Below are 14,359 nucleotides of genomic sequence, written 5' to 3'. Positions count from 1 at the left end.
GCTGAAGGCTCTCTAAAACTTTTTAGAAAACAAACAAAGAAAACATTTAAATTACCTTCAGAAAATGTTTAGGGAACCTTTTCTGACAGTTATTTGGGAACATGCTCTGATGGGTTTTGAAAAACTTAAACTAAGCCCAAGAAGACTTTGAGGAAAGTTCACTGGTTAAAAAACACTTTAATTTACATTCAGAAAACATTTAGGCATCACGCTTTGGACGTTATAAAGGATCGTTCTCCAAAGTGATTTTTGTTTTATTTTTCCTTTTTGGTGCTGTTTGTCTGTTTACCTCTGGCTGAAGGCTTACTGTGTCACCACAAGCATGACTCGTCTCTTTTGGGAATCAAAGCGTCCCCTTCAGTTCAGCATGTTCAGCAGCAGGTGGTGACAGAAGGCTGTGGGCTCAGCCGGCTGCTGTCCGTGGTGCTGAAGGACAAGCCAAAACATTGTCATTATGTTCATATTTGTTAACAAATACACACAGCAATATCTTTTAACTATTGAGAATTAATTAATTGGAACCCTATAACTTATCAGCGTTCTAGTACATTTGCTGAAGTACTCTTAATATAAATGTGTGGTATAGTTGTACTTAACCCTTTTAAAACTGAGCAAACTTGTTTGATTTCTTTCAAAAACATGGGGAGGCAAAAAGCAACATACCTGGACATGATCCAAAAATTTGCAAAAAGAAATTATAAAAGAGTTACAATAAAATAAGAACAAAAAATAAGCTTAAATATAATAAAATGATAATAATAAATAATAATACATTTCTCCTTTTTTATATGTTATAATATTTTTTCTGTAAATAGTTTTAAACATAAATTATTGACATTATAAATATAGCTTTTGGAATTATTTTGGGATAATTTTCCAATGATCCTCCCCTCTTTTTAAAAACTATTTTTAGTTTTTTTTTTCTAAAGAAATTACAACAATCTGCTCAGGTTTTAGAGGTTTAAATGCTTGTAAAAGGCATCTGAATGCAGCACAAGAAAAGTGACATCGATCCAGATTTCAAAGGGTTAAAGGGTTAGTATTTCCTTTCTCTGCCACTTTATACTCTTAATTTCAGATGGAAATATTATGCTTTTGACTCCACTTCATTTATATGCCAGCTGTAGTTACTTTGCAGCTTAAGATTTTAAATTCAAAAACTCACATGATACAATTTTGAAATACAACACATAGTTAATGAATAGAAATAAATTTCTGCTCTGAACTTCTCACATGGTTTCAGTAAAGAAACTGCTCAAGGCCCAAGAAGCTCAAATGATCCAATATTTATTCTTAAAGCAAATATTGGTGTAATTCATGGTACAGAACCTATTTTTTCATCACTACAAGCAGTCTAAAAATGTCATTAATGACAATAAATTAGGCACAGGGGAAACTTTTCTGCAGAACAAGCACTTTTATTTTGATACTTCACACTTATTTATGTGATAATACTTTTGTATCTATCCACTAGGCCTGACTGTTTTTCTCTCTGAGAGTCTACTTCTGGGGAAGATTTTAGATTTTTACAACCAAAACACACAATAATCTCATATATAAAACACAATACATTGCTCTGTTTTGAAAGCACCAAACACATGAAATATTCAGATGTATCACAGGCTACAATCAGCTGTGTGAACTGCAGCTTTATTAACCCTGGGTGTCATTTTTAAGTGTTTTCTGAATCAAGGTTGTGTCAGAGAAGCTTTGAATCTCATTTTAATTAATTCATTCATTTTACCCAATTCATGAAGAAACAGCTTTTTGACAAAGACCGTGAATGCCATCAACACATGAATATGGAGCAAATGCCATCTTCTGAGAAACTAATTTAAATCCTGACCACAAAAGAAGCTAAACAAATGCAAATTACTTGCAAACGGGAAGACACCGAGGGCGGAGGGAGAGATGGTGAGGATGTCGCCTGACATCAAGGGAGAACAGAAGTGGATGCAATCAGAGAGCTGAAAAACATAATTTGGATCAACAGAGGCGTGACCATCAGCCTTTAGAGTGTATCTGTGTCTGTTTGTGAGTTCAGATAAAAGCCTGGTTTAAATCTAAGAAGCCATTTTACTTTGATGGCAGTTTCACTCTCAAATTATAAACATTTAGGGTAGAAAATACTTTTGAGAATAACCAACACTGCAACCATTTTATTCTTTGAAAACATATTTGGCAACAGAAGAGTCTTGAAAATTAAAATGAGTCATGCTCAGAGAGAAACTCATTTTCATGAGTGTTTTCCACTGCCTCAATACAGGGAAAATCAATTTGCGTTTATATTAGGAAACGATTTTGAGCCCAGTTGGCACCATCTGATATACCATAAAAGTAATGCTGCTATATGTGTCCAGTATATGATGCAGAAACAAGAAGTTACATGCAGGTCTGAAAAGTGAAGCTGAGGTGCCTTAAACCTGCATTCTTTATAATGGCCATCAGGACAACTTCACTGTTTGCAAAAAGAAGTCTGATTGTATGGAGCTGATTGTATGAGAAAATGAATATTTTCCCGATGAGTTTACTGTCTCAATTGTTAGCTTCAGGTCTTCAGTGCAGCATGATGTTTATTTTGTAAGTTATGGTCCCATTTTGAGTAAAAAGATGATAAAGCAGGGTATACTTTGGGGTGTTGCTACCTTGAGAATGACAAGTCGATATCACAGTGGTGTCCTTGGGTACTCAGCTATGCTGTGGTTCATACTAAGCCTGAAGCTGATAATTGCGTGTTGGTTTTTCCAACTTCTGATCTAAATGTGTTCCAGTGCATCTGCTTGGGAAAACATCGATGCCTGCAGGAAACTCGTGGTTGTTTGGCTAGCCTCTGAACATCAGAAGCATGCACTGAGGACCTGCGTGAGCTACCACAGCACCAGACGCCCAACCTCCCATAGAAAACTTTTTGGCGATTGTTAGTAGGCTACATGCAGATTCATTGATGTAGGTAACTAACAGAGAAGGGAGGAGCAGGCCAAACTATGATGTTGTTTTCAAAACCTAACCACATGCTTTTGTCGCATAAATCCAATGAAGGAAACCTAGAAACAAAGGTTTTAATCTACGTGGGTGATGTCACAGTGTTTACACCCACTTCTTAATGCAACGTCAGGAGAGGCAAACCAATGAAATCTTTGGGTCCCCAGAGAAACATTTGGTAAAAAGGGGCCCTTGATGTTCCCTCATATTTACAATTTTTGCAGTGACAATTACAGTGACAACCCTTAAACCTCCTTAAAGGCACTACATAGTGCTCTGCCGCTGCCCCAAAGGCCCCCCTAAGTGGAGCCCCTTTCATCTACCTTATGACAGCTGGATACAGTTAGTAAGGACAGACAGCTATCTAACTGTAACTGACACATATTATGTTAAGAGAAACCATCAGGGCCTCGATAAGCCCTTTGCCTGACTGTTATATGGTTTTAGTTAGCACTTTTATTTCTTAGAGTGTACACAGCATTTGTGTTTTCACTCTGGACAAAACAGAATAAAGCTATGGTCCACTGGGTCCCAAACTGGGGGCCCTAACCAAGGGTTACCAAAGCTTCATGGGCAGCTGCGGGGCCTTTTTGATTTTAAGGGGCGAAAGAAAACTTAATGAATAAATAAACATACAGCAGGGATAAATCTCAGTAATTCAAATATTTCTGTAGAGTATATTAAAGTAATTGTTAAAGGCTGGATTATTATTCAAGAAATGAATTTAAAAAATAAAATAAAAAAAACATTGAAAGATAAAGGTAAAGTAAAGACCTGAATACAACACAGAGCCTTCATGCTCTGCTAAACAGCCTCATCCTGCAGAAAAGTACACAGATTAAACAACCAAAGAGCAAATAGATCAATGGCCAGGCAGGCGTCAGGGAGAAGAAAACACTGACATTGTTGGAAAAAAAAGAAACCTATTAATATACACTGTAAATAATTTTCCTGTAAAATAACAGTAAAGAGCTGGCAGCAGAGACGCCAGCTCTTTACTGTTATTTTTACGGTATTCATCCGTAAATTGATTTTACAGTAGTAGACCGTAAAACAAAAAAACGGTATATTTCTGTATTTCTATGATTTACAGTAAAGAGCTGGCAGCAGAGATGCCAGCAATATACCGTTATTTTTACAGTATTCATCCATGAATTGACTTTACAGTAGTAGTCTGTAAACCAGATATGCAGTGTATTTCTGTATTCACACTGTTAAATGATTTTACAGTCTAATACACCAAAAATAAATGCAACATATTTCTTAGTTTCTTATTTAGAAATTACAATAATATTGTGTTTAAGTTTACTTTAGACAGGCATAGTAGATAATACAACAATTTAGCTTAGCAGTTTCCTAAAATATCAATCTTGAATGCATGCAATCAATATTAGAACTTCAATATTCTACAGACAGTTGCTTAAGCATTATTGTGAATATTGTGCAAAATAAGCAATAAAAACTTAGAGAGATTCAAAATGATTTATTTCAAAAGGAAATATAATACTGAATACTGCTAGTTTCAACAAATTGAGGGGGAAAAAAAGAGAAAATAAACTCGAGTAGCAGTAGATTTCGAGTAGCAAATAGAGTTTCACACTATGGTGATAAACTTAAATTTTTAAATTGCTTGTCAGAGCATAACCTGCTTGTCAGGACATAACCTATAGCTGACTTTTTGAGTCAATGCCAATATTATTCAACATTGTCTTTAACACATAAGTTTGAACATTTGTTCAATAACACACTGGGTCTAAGAAAAAGACCAACGCAACAAATACAGAGGAAATAAGTGTTTAAACATTATTAAGACTATTTTCAAGGTAGGAACATTAAGACCTTTTTGATTATATGAGTAAAAACATTCAGCAAACCAGCATGTGTTTTTCCTCTTAAAATAGTCCTGTGAGATAGATTAAAATTTCCTCTAAACTCCACTTAAAAGATTTACATTATGTACTGTACTCTGCAATGTATTTTATGCTGTCTGTGAAAATGCAGAACTGTATGCAGAACTGACAACATTTGGAAAACAAAGGTAAGAACATTTTGAAAAAGTACCTCAAGGCAATTCCAAAACTTTTACAGTACAGTTTGAACATTTTGACATTATGCATCATTACAGTAATGTGGATAAAGAGAACATTTAGGGAAGAAACTGTAATAGACTCCTCTGCCAGTGCAAGCTTGCGACTTGCAGCTTACTTATTAAAATAGTCCTGTGAGGTAGGTTTGGGTTTTTCCGTCTTACTGTAGTTCCGGGAGTCTGGGTGGGTGTGAACTGCCCTGATTCAAATCCTGAGAGATGAACATCAGTTTGTACTGCACTGTTCCCCTGCAGCATTATTCCGGTGGAGCCACTGTGAAACAATAAAAAACATATATTATACAATCTGGAATGAACAATATAATCTACAAGTTAATGTTTATAAAGCTAATAATACCACTCCTTTGTCTTAATGGCAATGCCAGACTGTCAAAACAACACATGGACAGCAAGATTAAGAACTCACTGAGCTACACGAAGTCCCATTCAAAGTCAAGGAGTTTCTTCAGGAGCATGGAGACGTGTGTGTTGACTGTAGGAGACTTCTTCTGGACAATCACACCTTTCTTCTTGGAGACAACCTTGCCCCTTTTGGCCTTTGTCCCTCTCTCTGGATTTATACCAATGAAGCGCCTAAAATCAAAATAGATCAAAGTGAAGTAAAGTGACATCAAATGCAATTATAATAAAGCCTTAGTCCAATATCCTGTGTGTGTGTGTGTGTGTGTGTGTGTGTGTGAGTGAGTGAGTGAGTGAGTGAGTGAGTGAGTGAGTGAGTGAGTGAGTGAGTGTGTCTGTGTGTGTGTGTGTGTGTGTCTGTGTGTGTGTGTCTGTGTGTGTGTGATGTGGTTTCAAAATACTTTTAATGGTGACAAGGAAATGAAGGGGTTTTTACCTCTGAATGAATTCCAGCGTGCAGGCTGCCTCCTCTTGATACTGAAGGTTCAATATGTAGTAGATTGCAAACACAGCAGCAAGTCCTGTTGCAAATGTTGGTGTGATGCTCTCAGAGATTACACGGCCCTCAAGGGTGATCTTCCATCCTCAAATCACAGTGCTGGGAGAACTTATGTTAGAATATGTAAAGCACACAGTGACAAAGAAATAAAAAAAATGTATAAAGAGTCTAGAGAGTCACTATTTTCACAACAATTTTTTAAATGGAAAATCAACCCTACAAGCCAAGAGGATTCAAGTTTCTTTTTTAAACTGAACTATCTTCCATTAACTCATTGTAAAATACACTTCATTAAGAGTTGACACAAACAAAATAAAATTCACCAAAACTATACCTCTAGGTGATCCTGACTTGGACAAAGTAAATCCTTAACAGGACAACATATAATTATTCCATTGACTTCATGTAATGCTATTTTCCTGCTTGCTCCACCGGCCGATGGGGACCTCTCGTTAAGAAGTGCTGCTCCTAGGATGAAGATTCAGCTTTGTATATTATTGTTAACCAAGATTAAACAACAACAACTACAACAAGACAAAGAAATATCCCATAGTAGAATATTGTTCCGGCTACCCTATTCAAATAGATAGAAAGCACTGATAGCTTACATACAGCTAGACAAACTCCTGAGTGTTATATCAAACTTTCTTGGCAGTAGGCCTATAAATAAGATAGCTCCCCCAGAGGCAAAGAAAAAAGATTTTGACTTACCATTTAATTTTGTAGATGCAAGATCAGAATTGTTGTGATGAAGACAGATGATATGTAGCACATGAATTGCGTTCTGCAGTCCTCTTCGGAAAATTTCCCCAAAATACTGTAGTATACCGTTATTTAAAACAGCAGCATACCGTTTACGGCCTCTGTCCTGTTGCTCCATATTAAGAAGCCCACAATGCATTGCATATTACAGTACTAAACTGTTAAACATCAAAACAGTATTTTACTGTTGAAAATTGGCTGTAAATTTACAGCAATTGCTTACAGTGTAGGCTTATGTATGACTGCTTTGTTAAAACAATAACAAAAACATAGGCTGACACGGACACAATTCTATAAAAAGTTCCTTAAAAATATCAGGAAAACTAATCTCTAATGTAATATTTAGAGTGGAAAGAATCTAGCCGACTTAACTTCATCCAAACTACTAATTTTACATAAACGTCCTTCAGTTCTTGTGTTTACTTTTTGGGTCAGTTGCGCAGTTTATTAATTGTTCTGTATTCACTGTAACAAAATGATGTAAAAATACAGAAAACTTCTCACAGTAATGTACAAGTTCTTGAAAAATACAGTAAAACACTTTAAATCTTGATGCTTTTTGGAGGCAATGTTACAGAGTAAATCTCACATTCTACTGTAGGATACTGTAATAAATGTAATGGTATTGTTAAAGTAATTTACACTGTAAAATGATGGTAAATGACTGGCAACAGCTGTCAGAAGTTTACTATAATTTTAGGGGAGAACCTGTTACAATGAATGGCTATTGCTGTAAAAATACTGCCAAATCCAAACAGTAATGTACAGTTTTCCCAAAATACCAAAAATCTTGAGGCTTTTTGGAGCAAGTATTACACAATAAACCTCAAATCCTACTGTAGTAGAATAATGTAATAAATTTACAGGTAATATACTGTTGAAGTAGACCTACTTTAGGGTAGTAACCCTGTAAAAAAACAACAGGATGCAGCAGTAGTTAACCATAATTTTATGGGAAATTTTGTTAAGGTTTGGGTACTTTTATGTGTTTGAATAATAATATAATATTAACTACATTGAGAAGAGTTAAGCCGTTTGCCTCTCAACAAAGAATAAAGTTAAAACATATCAGCCTATAAGGTCACTGTTGACATTTTTTCACCCCCATCTTGACACATTTGAGCCTGTAGCGCGTGAAATGACGCACGCGGCAGCAGGAGGTCATATAGTTTATAAAGTCACTCACCAAAAGCATCAGGAGACACTGGACTCCCCCGCTGAAGACCTCCGTCCTCTCCTGCACAGACCGCTATGTCTCTGGAGGAGTCAATCGTTATAACCCCAGAGGACAGCAGGGATCCGGTCCTCAATGTGTCCACGTGGGAACAGCTCCAGTTCAACATCTGGCTCCCCGGGATCGGGATCGCAGCCGTGTACGGGGTCATCATCATCGTGGGTCTGGTGGGAAATGTCACGTTAATGAGGACGTGTCTGACAGTGAGGTCCATGAGGACTGTGCCTAACTTGTTCCTGTCTAGTCTGGCTCTGGGGGACGTGCTGCTGCTGGTGACCTGCGCCCCGGTGGACGCGAGCCGCTACCTGGTGGACGAGTGGCTATTCGGCCGCGTGGGATGCAAACTGATCCCGTTCATCCAGCTCAGCTCGGTGGGAGTCTCCGTGTTCACCCTCACTGCTCTCTCCGCTGACCGGTAACTCACACTGTGTGAGCATGCTTTAAAAAGTGTCACTCATCGACTGCTTAAATGTAATGTTTCATTATTTAAAAAATGACATTATGACAACTTAAATGATGGTTCAATAATCCGCTGATGCGTACAATGAGTGAAAATTCATGTTTTTAAAGCATGACTGCATCAAAAACACACATTTTACAGATTTTGAATCATATTTTTTTTTTTGCAAACTTCCCCCCAAAAGAAAGTCTCCTTAAAATGTTTTAATTAGATTTTTTAAAAATGTGTTAAATTATATTTTCTGCACAAAATGTATCAAATCAATGACTGCATAGCCTATACTCAATTGACTAAAGCCTAACCAGATTATATTTTTGTTCTTCCTTTATTTAGTATCAGATTATCAGTAGGTATATCAGAATATTATTAGGAAATATCAGGCCTGTATAATAAAGCTCAGCAATTTTATTCTCCATAAGGTCCAATTGCTTTTTCCAGCAACATAAAATTAAAAAATGTAACAAATCTGCTACAGTACATATGAAACATAAAAAAATCAATATATGAAATGTACAAAGGCAACAAATACATGATTTGCAGAAACGCGCAGCTCAAACATTTATTATGCTCATATGCAACCAGTGATGAGAGGTCACAAGTGTTCCTTCATTTTCAGGAGTCACAAGCCAAAACGGTTGGAAATCCCTGACATAAGATAGAAAGAGATTGAAGTGCCAAGCTAAATTGATTATATGTGTCCTGCATGGTGCTGATAAAACAACCTAAAATAGATTAAATATTAAGTCCATGACAGAGGGTCCAGATTTAGATTTTTATCATCTGAAAATGTGTCAGGAGCTGCCAACAGCTCTTCATTTTTTGTTGATGATTTGTTGTTGTTTTTTTTTTTTTTTGTCTGTTTGTGGGGTTTTTTGGGGGTTTTTTTTGTTTTGCTTTTTTTTGTTTGTTTTAGCAAATTTGACCTTTGGAAGTTTCTCAGCTTCTGGGAGAAAATAAAAAACATTTAACACCAGTTATGAAAAACCTTCCTCCTTGAACTGCACCCTGTGAGCTAATATTAGCCACTGTGGTTCCTGTTTCCTTTCACTCAAAGCCTAATTTAATTTTCTCTGCTGTATAATCTAAGTCAGATCAGCAATCAAGGCTAATATTTCTTTGATTAAAAGGCCAAATTGAATCTTCCTCAGTAGTAGGTGTTATAATCTGATGAGACAATAACACATTTTTCTGCAGATGTTTTTGATTACATGCACATTGAAGAACGTTATGAAAAGTCTGCACAATAAGACAAAAAAAGTTTCAGTCAGGCCCCACGTGTGTCTCGTCTCTGTTCAGGTACAGAGCGATAGTGAGACCTCTGGACAGCCACAGGTCCAGCTCTATGCTCAGTATCTGTCTCCGAGTGGGGGCAATCTGGCTGCTGTCTGTGACTCTGGCCGTTCCTGAGGCCGTCTTCTCGGACCTGCACACCTTCACCACCAGCCACACAAATGAGACGTTTGTGACCTGCGCACCCTACCCCCACGCTGGGGAGCTGCACCCAAAAATCCACTCCACCGCCTCCTTCCTCATCTTCTACATCGTGCCTCTCTTCATCATATCTGTTTACTACTGCTTCATCGCTCGCTGTCTGATCAGGAGCTCTGTGGACATCCCTGCTGAGGGACACCTGCACCTCCAGAAACAGGTCTGAGTGTCCTCTGATTTATCTCATTTACAAAGTGCTCTTCATTAACTACTTTCTAAACTCTCTATTTACATGATTTAAAGAAACAGTGTGAGGCATTTAGTGTCATCTAACGGCCAGGATTGCAGATTGCAACCAGCTGAAAAACCAAACAAAAAAATAGCACTTTCTTGAGTTTTTTTTTTTTTTTAACATTTCTTTCTTTTTCTTTTATCTTGCCTTTTTTCCAAGTGATTTTCTGAGAACATTTTTTTTTTTAACTAATTTCTTGGTCATTTTGGGGCAATTTCTTTTTTATGTTGCTGGTCACCTTCTTCCCAAATATCAAACCACTTTGCTCAAGTTTCAAAGGGTTGCATAAACAGCATTTTGGTCCCCAGACCTTCATGAGGTTAAAGGCAAAATTGGTGATGGTGGTAGAGAAAGTCAGGAAATCTCCAAAAATATTAAGATTCTTCGTCTGGGAACCATGAATGATGGTTGTGCAATGATATTTCAGTCTGGACAAAGTGGTGAACTGATTTCTTTTTTCTCTGCTCTCAGATCAAGTCCAGAAAGCGTCTGGCTAAAACTGTGCTGGTGTTTGTCGGCTTGTTTGCTGTCTGCTGGCTGCCCAGTCATGTGATCTACCTGTACCGCTCCTACCATTACGACCAGGTTGACACCTCGCTGGGCCACTTCATCGCCAGCGTGTGCGCTCGCATTTTGGCCTTCACCAACTCCTGCATGAACCCGTTCGCCCTGTACGTGATGAGCAAAAGCTTCAGGAAACACTTCAACGAGCAGCTCATGTGCTGCTATTCTCCCAAACGCATGCACAGTCAGAACAGCAGGAGCACAAATATAACTTCCGTCTGAATGCATCTTCATAAACTTCATAACAACATGAGCTTCAGCAGCACTGGAGGATTGTTGTGTTCACACAAGTTTACCTCTGATTTACAACTGTCAACCTTAATGTGATGAATGGACAATGCTACAATCATCTGTCCTGGATGTCAAGTCACTGGTTTTTGCTGCCAAATACTCAGTTGAAGCTGCATGAATTAAGAGATGCCTGTGGGGTTTAGTCCAAACCATTTCATCTCTGCTTTAAAACAAAATACATTTCTCTTTGGTGGAGATTGATATTTGATGTTCCCTGGTTTAATAAAAAAAAATGTAATCAAAGAAAAAACTCTTTAATACTTTGCAAGTTTTCTGCTTTTATCTCTAAAATGAATGTGAAAAATAGATATGATCAGCTGCCATTTGCAGTGGAAGCCATGCATGAAAGGCCAGACTGCAGCTTTATTGTGCGTGTTTCTATCTGCACTTTGCCATTATAACAGGAAGATGACGCACGCTGGAGATAGAGCAGAAGGTCTCTTTGACATTTGAGGTTTTCATCAGCTCTTCTATAGAGTAGAAACACTTTATTGGCCAAGTAAGAACATTTGTCAAATGTTAAGTTACTAGAAAAGTCAAAGGTCACACATTGTAGGTGTTTCTGTTAGTTAACGTTGGTTGGTAGTACTGTAAAGTGTGTGTTGTAATTTCAGCAGCCGTTTGTTAATTTTTAAATTTTGCGTAATGTTGAGGCGTCCTCCCACTGTACAAAGACATGCAGGTCAGGTTAACTGGTGACTCTAAATTGATTGTAGGTGTGAATGTCATCTTGAATGGTTGTCTGTCTCTATGTGTCAGCCCTGTGATAGTCTGGCGACCTATCCAGGGTGAACTCCGCCTCTCGCCCAATGTCAGCTGGGATAGACTCCAGGATCAATGAACGAATAATGAATGAATCAATCAATTTTCTAGTCTCCCAAAGTCCAACATGACAGCTTTAAATGCCTTGTGTTGTGGCACCAACAGTACAAAACTCAAAATGAATCTACTCAGTGACATAAAACATCTTAAAGCAGAATATTCTGACATTTTTAAAGCAGAAAACTGGATATTTAATCTTTTAGCCACGTTCACACTGTCAGTCAGTCCGTCACTCACATCAGCTGCAACTGTTCTTTGTGTTTAGTGCTAATTAGCAAATGTTAGCATGCTAAATGTGCTAAATTAAGATGGTGAACACTACGTCTGCTAAATGTCACCACAGTCACTGTGAGTGTGACACTATTTATGATTCATTTTCTGTCGACCAACTCATTGTTTAAGATCTAGAAATATACTGGTGATAGCAGTTTAACAGTGTTGTCAGAATGTTTGATAGAAAATTTAATAATGAATGTGCAATTGACAGAGCTGTGGTGTAAATTTGCTGTTTTGTTTTGTCTTCACATTAAATACCTTTATATTTATGCTCAATTAAACTGTATTTAAGCTGTATGAGCTCCTCTGGTCGTTTTCTTTATGAGCAGGGTTTTTGTGATTGTCAGCTTTTGGTTTGTATCACAGGGGAGAGTCTGTCGCTCTGCTGCATATCTGACCTTCTCCCACAGAGCAACACAAGTGAATGAAAGTGAATATTCTTTGATTTTGGATTTTATTGCCTCTCTGTGAATGTAAGTACAAAGAGACCCTCAGTATGAACTCAGTGTGAACTGTGGCTTTACAGAAAATGTCATTATTGTTATTTTGTTCTAAGTGGTTTTAGTATCTCACAGGAGCAGAATGTGAACACTGAATTTGGACACGAGCAGCAGGAAATCCATCAACACACACAAATAAGCCGACAAAGTCACAACACATATCGCTCTTTGAGAACTTCTGCTGAAGGCCGAAGCTTTTCTTTGCCGTTTGGAGAAAGACACGTCAACTTAAATCAGCTCAAAAAAGATTTTTCTGGTCTCTGCAGAGGTGACCTTTAAGGATGGCATTTGAATACAGGGAATCAATTCCCCCCTCAGCGACAACAGCTGCAAAAACTCAGTCTACCCCTCAGTTCTTCAGATCCTTTTCTCTTCCTGCTGTTTTCAACATTTTATGTACATTTTATGTACTTAACTTTGCCTTTAATCTTTGAGGGGAGACACCCCGAATGAGGTAAAACTTTTAAAAAATAAACTAAACAGTTGATTACTTAGGCTACAGTAAGACAATTATTCTTTATATTACAAGTTATTTTATATATTGAGTTTAAATATGCAAATAATACATTCATTATATATGAACTAATTTGCATACATTTCCAGAACAGATATCTGAATATTGGATAAATCTCATTTAAAAATTCATTGTCATTCTTTTTTCACTTTGTTGACAAAGCCGAGTCAAAGGTTTTTTCAGAGGCACTTTTGGATTCTTTCTTTCCATCAAAAAATTCTGTCAACAATCATTTAAAAAAAATTCAATCTTTGCAATGTTTTTAGGAATAAAATGTTCTATAGTCAGATGATACATGATATATAAACACACCCCTCTTTAAAAACCTTCAGAATAGAATAAAACGTTGACAAAATAACTAAACTAAACACCTTTATGTGATTTTTAAAAGATTTTCTTTCCACTTGCCTAAAAGAAAGCATGCTATGAAAGTAAAGAAGGCCAAAATTTAAAAATTCAAAAATATATTTTCACCTGCGGTGTCTCACCTTAAAGCTGCAGTTGGTAAATTTTATCCAAAAAGAAAGAAAGAAAAAAAAGCTTTGGTGGACTGTTCCCACATTAACGCAGTACTAAATGAGACGGATAATCTGTGAAAAAAATGTGTCTTACTCCTCTGTCTAACTCTCTTGCCTTGTAGTGCTTCTTTTGGTCGAAACCCAAAACAGAGCCGAGGAATCTCTGACGCAGCTGTCAATCACATCAATCACTGCTCATGGATTGCAGTCAAACTGTCAAACTAGGCAGCGCTGAGCAAATATTAATCAAAAATCTGTAACTTCATTGCCTATACTTTTCAGATATCTTAGTACACCGTTTACCTGTAAAATGAGATGGTTGGCCCGGCTGGAGAGCAGGTTTTGGTACTTTGGTATTTGTTTTCACACTGTCATTTTATTATTAAGACAGTTTTCCTGTGTTTCTGTCCTGCCTTTCCCTCGTTTGTGCCCATCCACACACACACACCTGTCCTGCATCAGCCTCGTTAGTCCTTCCCTGCTCCTCTAAAATACACTTGTGTAAACAAAATTGTTACATCCATGTTGTTCAGTGTAAAAATGTGCCATAGAAACCCATTCAAAATCCAATTCTTGATCCCATCGACATCAAAGCATATAACATGCATTGTATTATTTCCAGGTATCATTATCATTTTTATTATGATAATAATAAAAATCTACTTTGCATGTAGTTTGTTGAAACTAATTATTTTCTGTGTTTTTTTCCCC

At 37.2% G+C, this 14,359-nt stretch overlaps 1 protein-coding gene and 1 long non-coding RNA gene across 2 annotated transcripts; one reads left to right on the top strand and one right to left on the bottom strand.

The window, feature by feature from the left end:
* Positions 1-124: 124 nt before the first annotated feature.
* Positions 125-14,244, bottom strand: LOC148188525 (uncharacterized). Its single transcript, XR_015777652.1, has 3 exons — positions 13,952-14,244; positions 7,936-8,147; positions 125-426 (listed from the first exon to the last, which is right to left on the bottom strand). It is a non-coding gene; the product is annotated as an uncharacterized LOC148188525 (long non-coding RNA).
* LOC121949597 (gastrin-releasing peptide receptor-like) lies at positions 7,942-12,407 on the top strand. The gene is made up of 3 exons (XM_042495328.2): positions 7,942-8,398; positions 9,740-10,091; positions 10,635-12,407. Exons 1-3 carry the CDS (start codon positions 8,001-8,003, stop codon positions 10,947-10,949), a joined length of 1,065 nt encoding a protein of 354 aa, XP_042351262.1. The 5' UTR covers positions 7,942-8,000; the 3' UTR covers positions 10,950-12,407.
* Positions 14,245-14,359: the final 115 nt, after the last annotated feature.

The sequence above is a fragment of the Plectropomus leopardus genome, chromosome 10, assembly GCF_026936395.1.
Source record: "Plectropomus leopardus strain MGB_pleo_1.0 chromosome 10, ASM2693639v1, whole genome shotgun sequence".
In the NCBI taxonomy this organism is placed as follows: domain Eukaryota; kingdom Metazoa; phylum Chordata; class Actinopteri; order Perciformes; family Serranidae; genus Plectropomus; species Plectropomus leopardus.
This window is presented reverse-complemented; position numbering and strand designations above follow the sequence as displayed.

Coding starts and splice junctions, on each gene's coding strand:
- LOC121949597 (XM_042495328.2), top strand. CDS start 8,001: ATGTCTCTGGAGGAGTCAATCGTTATAACCCCAGAGGACAGCAGGGAT. Junction 8,399..9,739: donor ACTGCTCTCTCCGCTGACCG/GTAACTCACACT, acceptor GTCTCTGTTCAG/GTACAGAGCGATAGTGAGAC. Junction 10,092..10,634: donor ACCTGCACCTCCAGAAACAG/GTCTGAGTGTCC, acceptor CTCTGCTCTCAG/ATCAAGTCCAGAAAGCGTCT.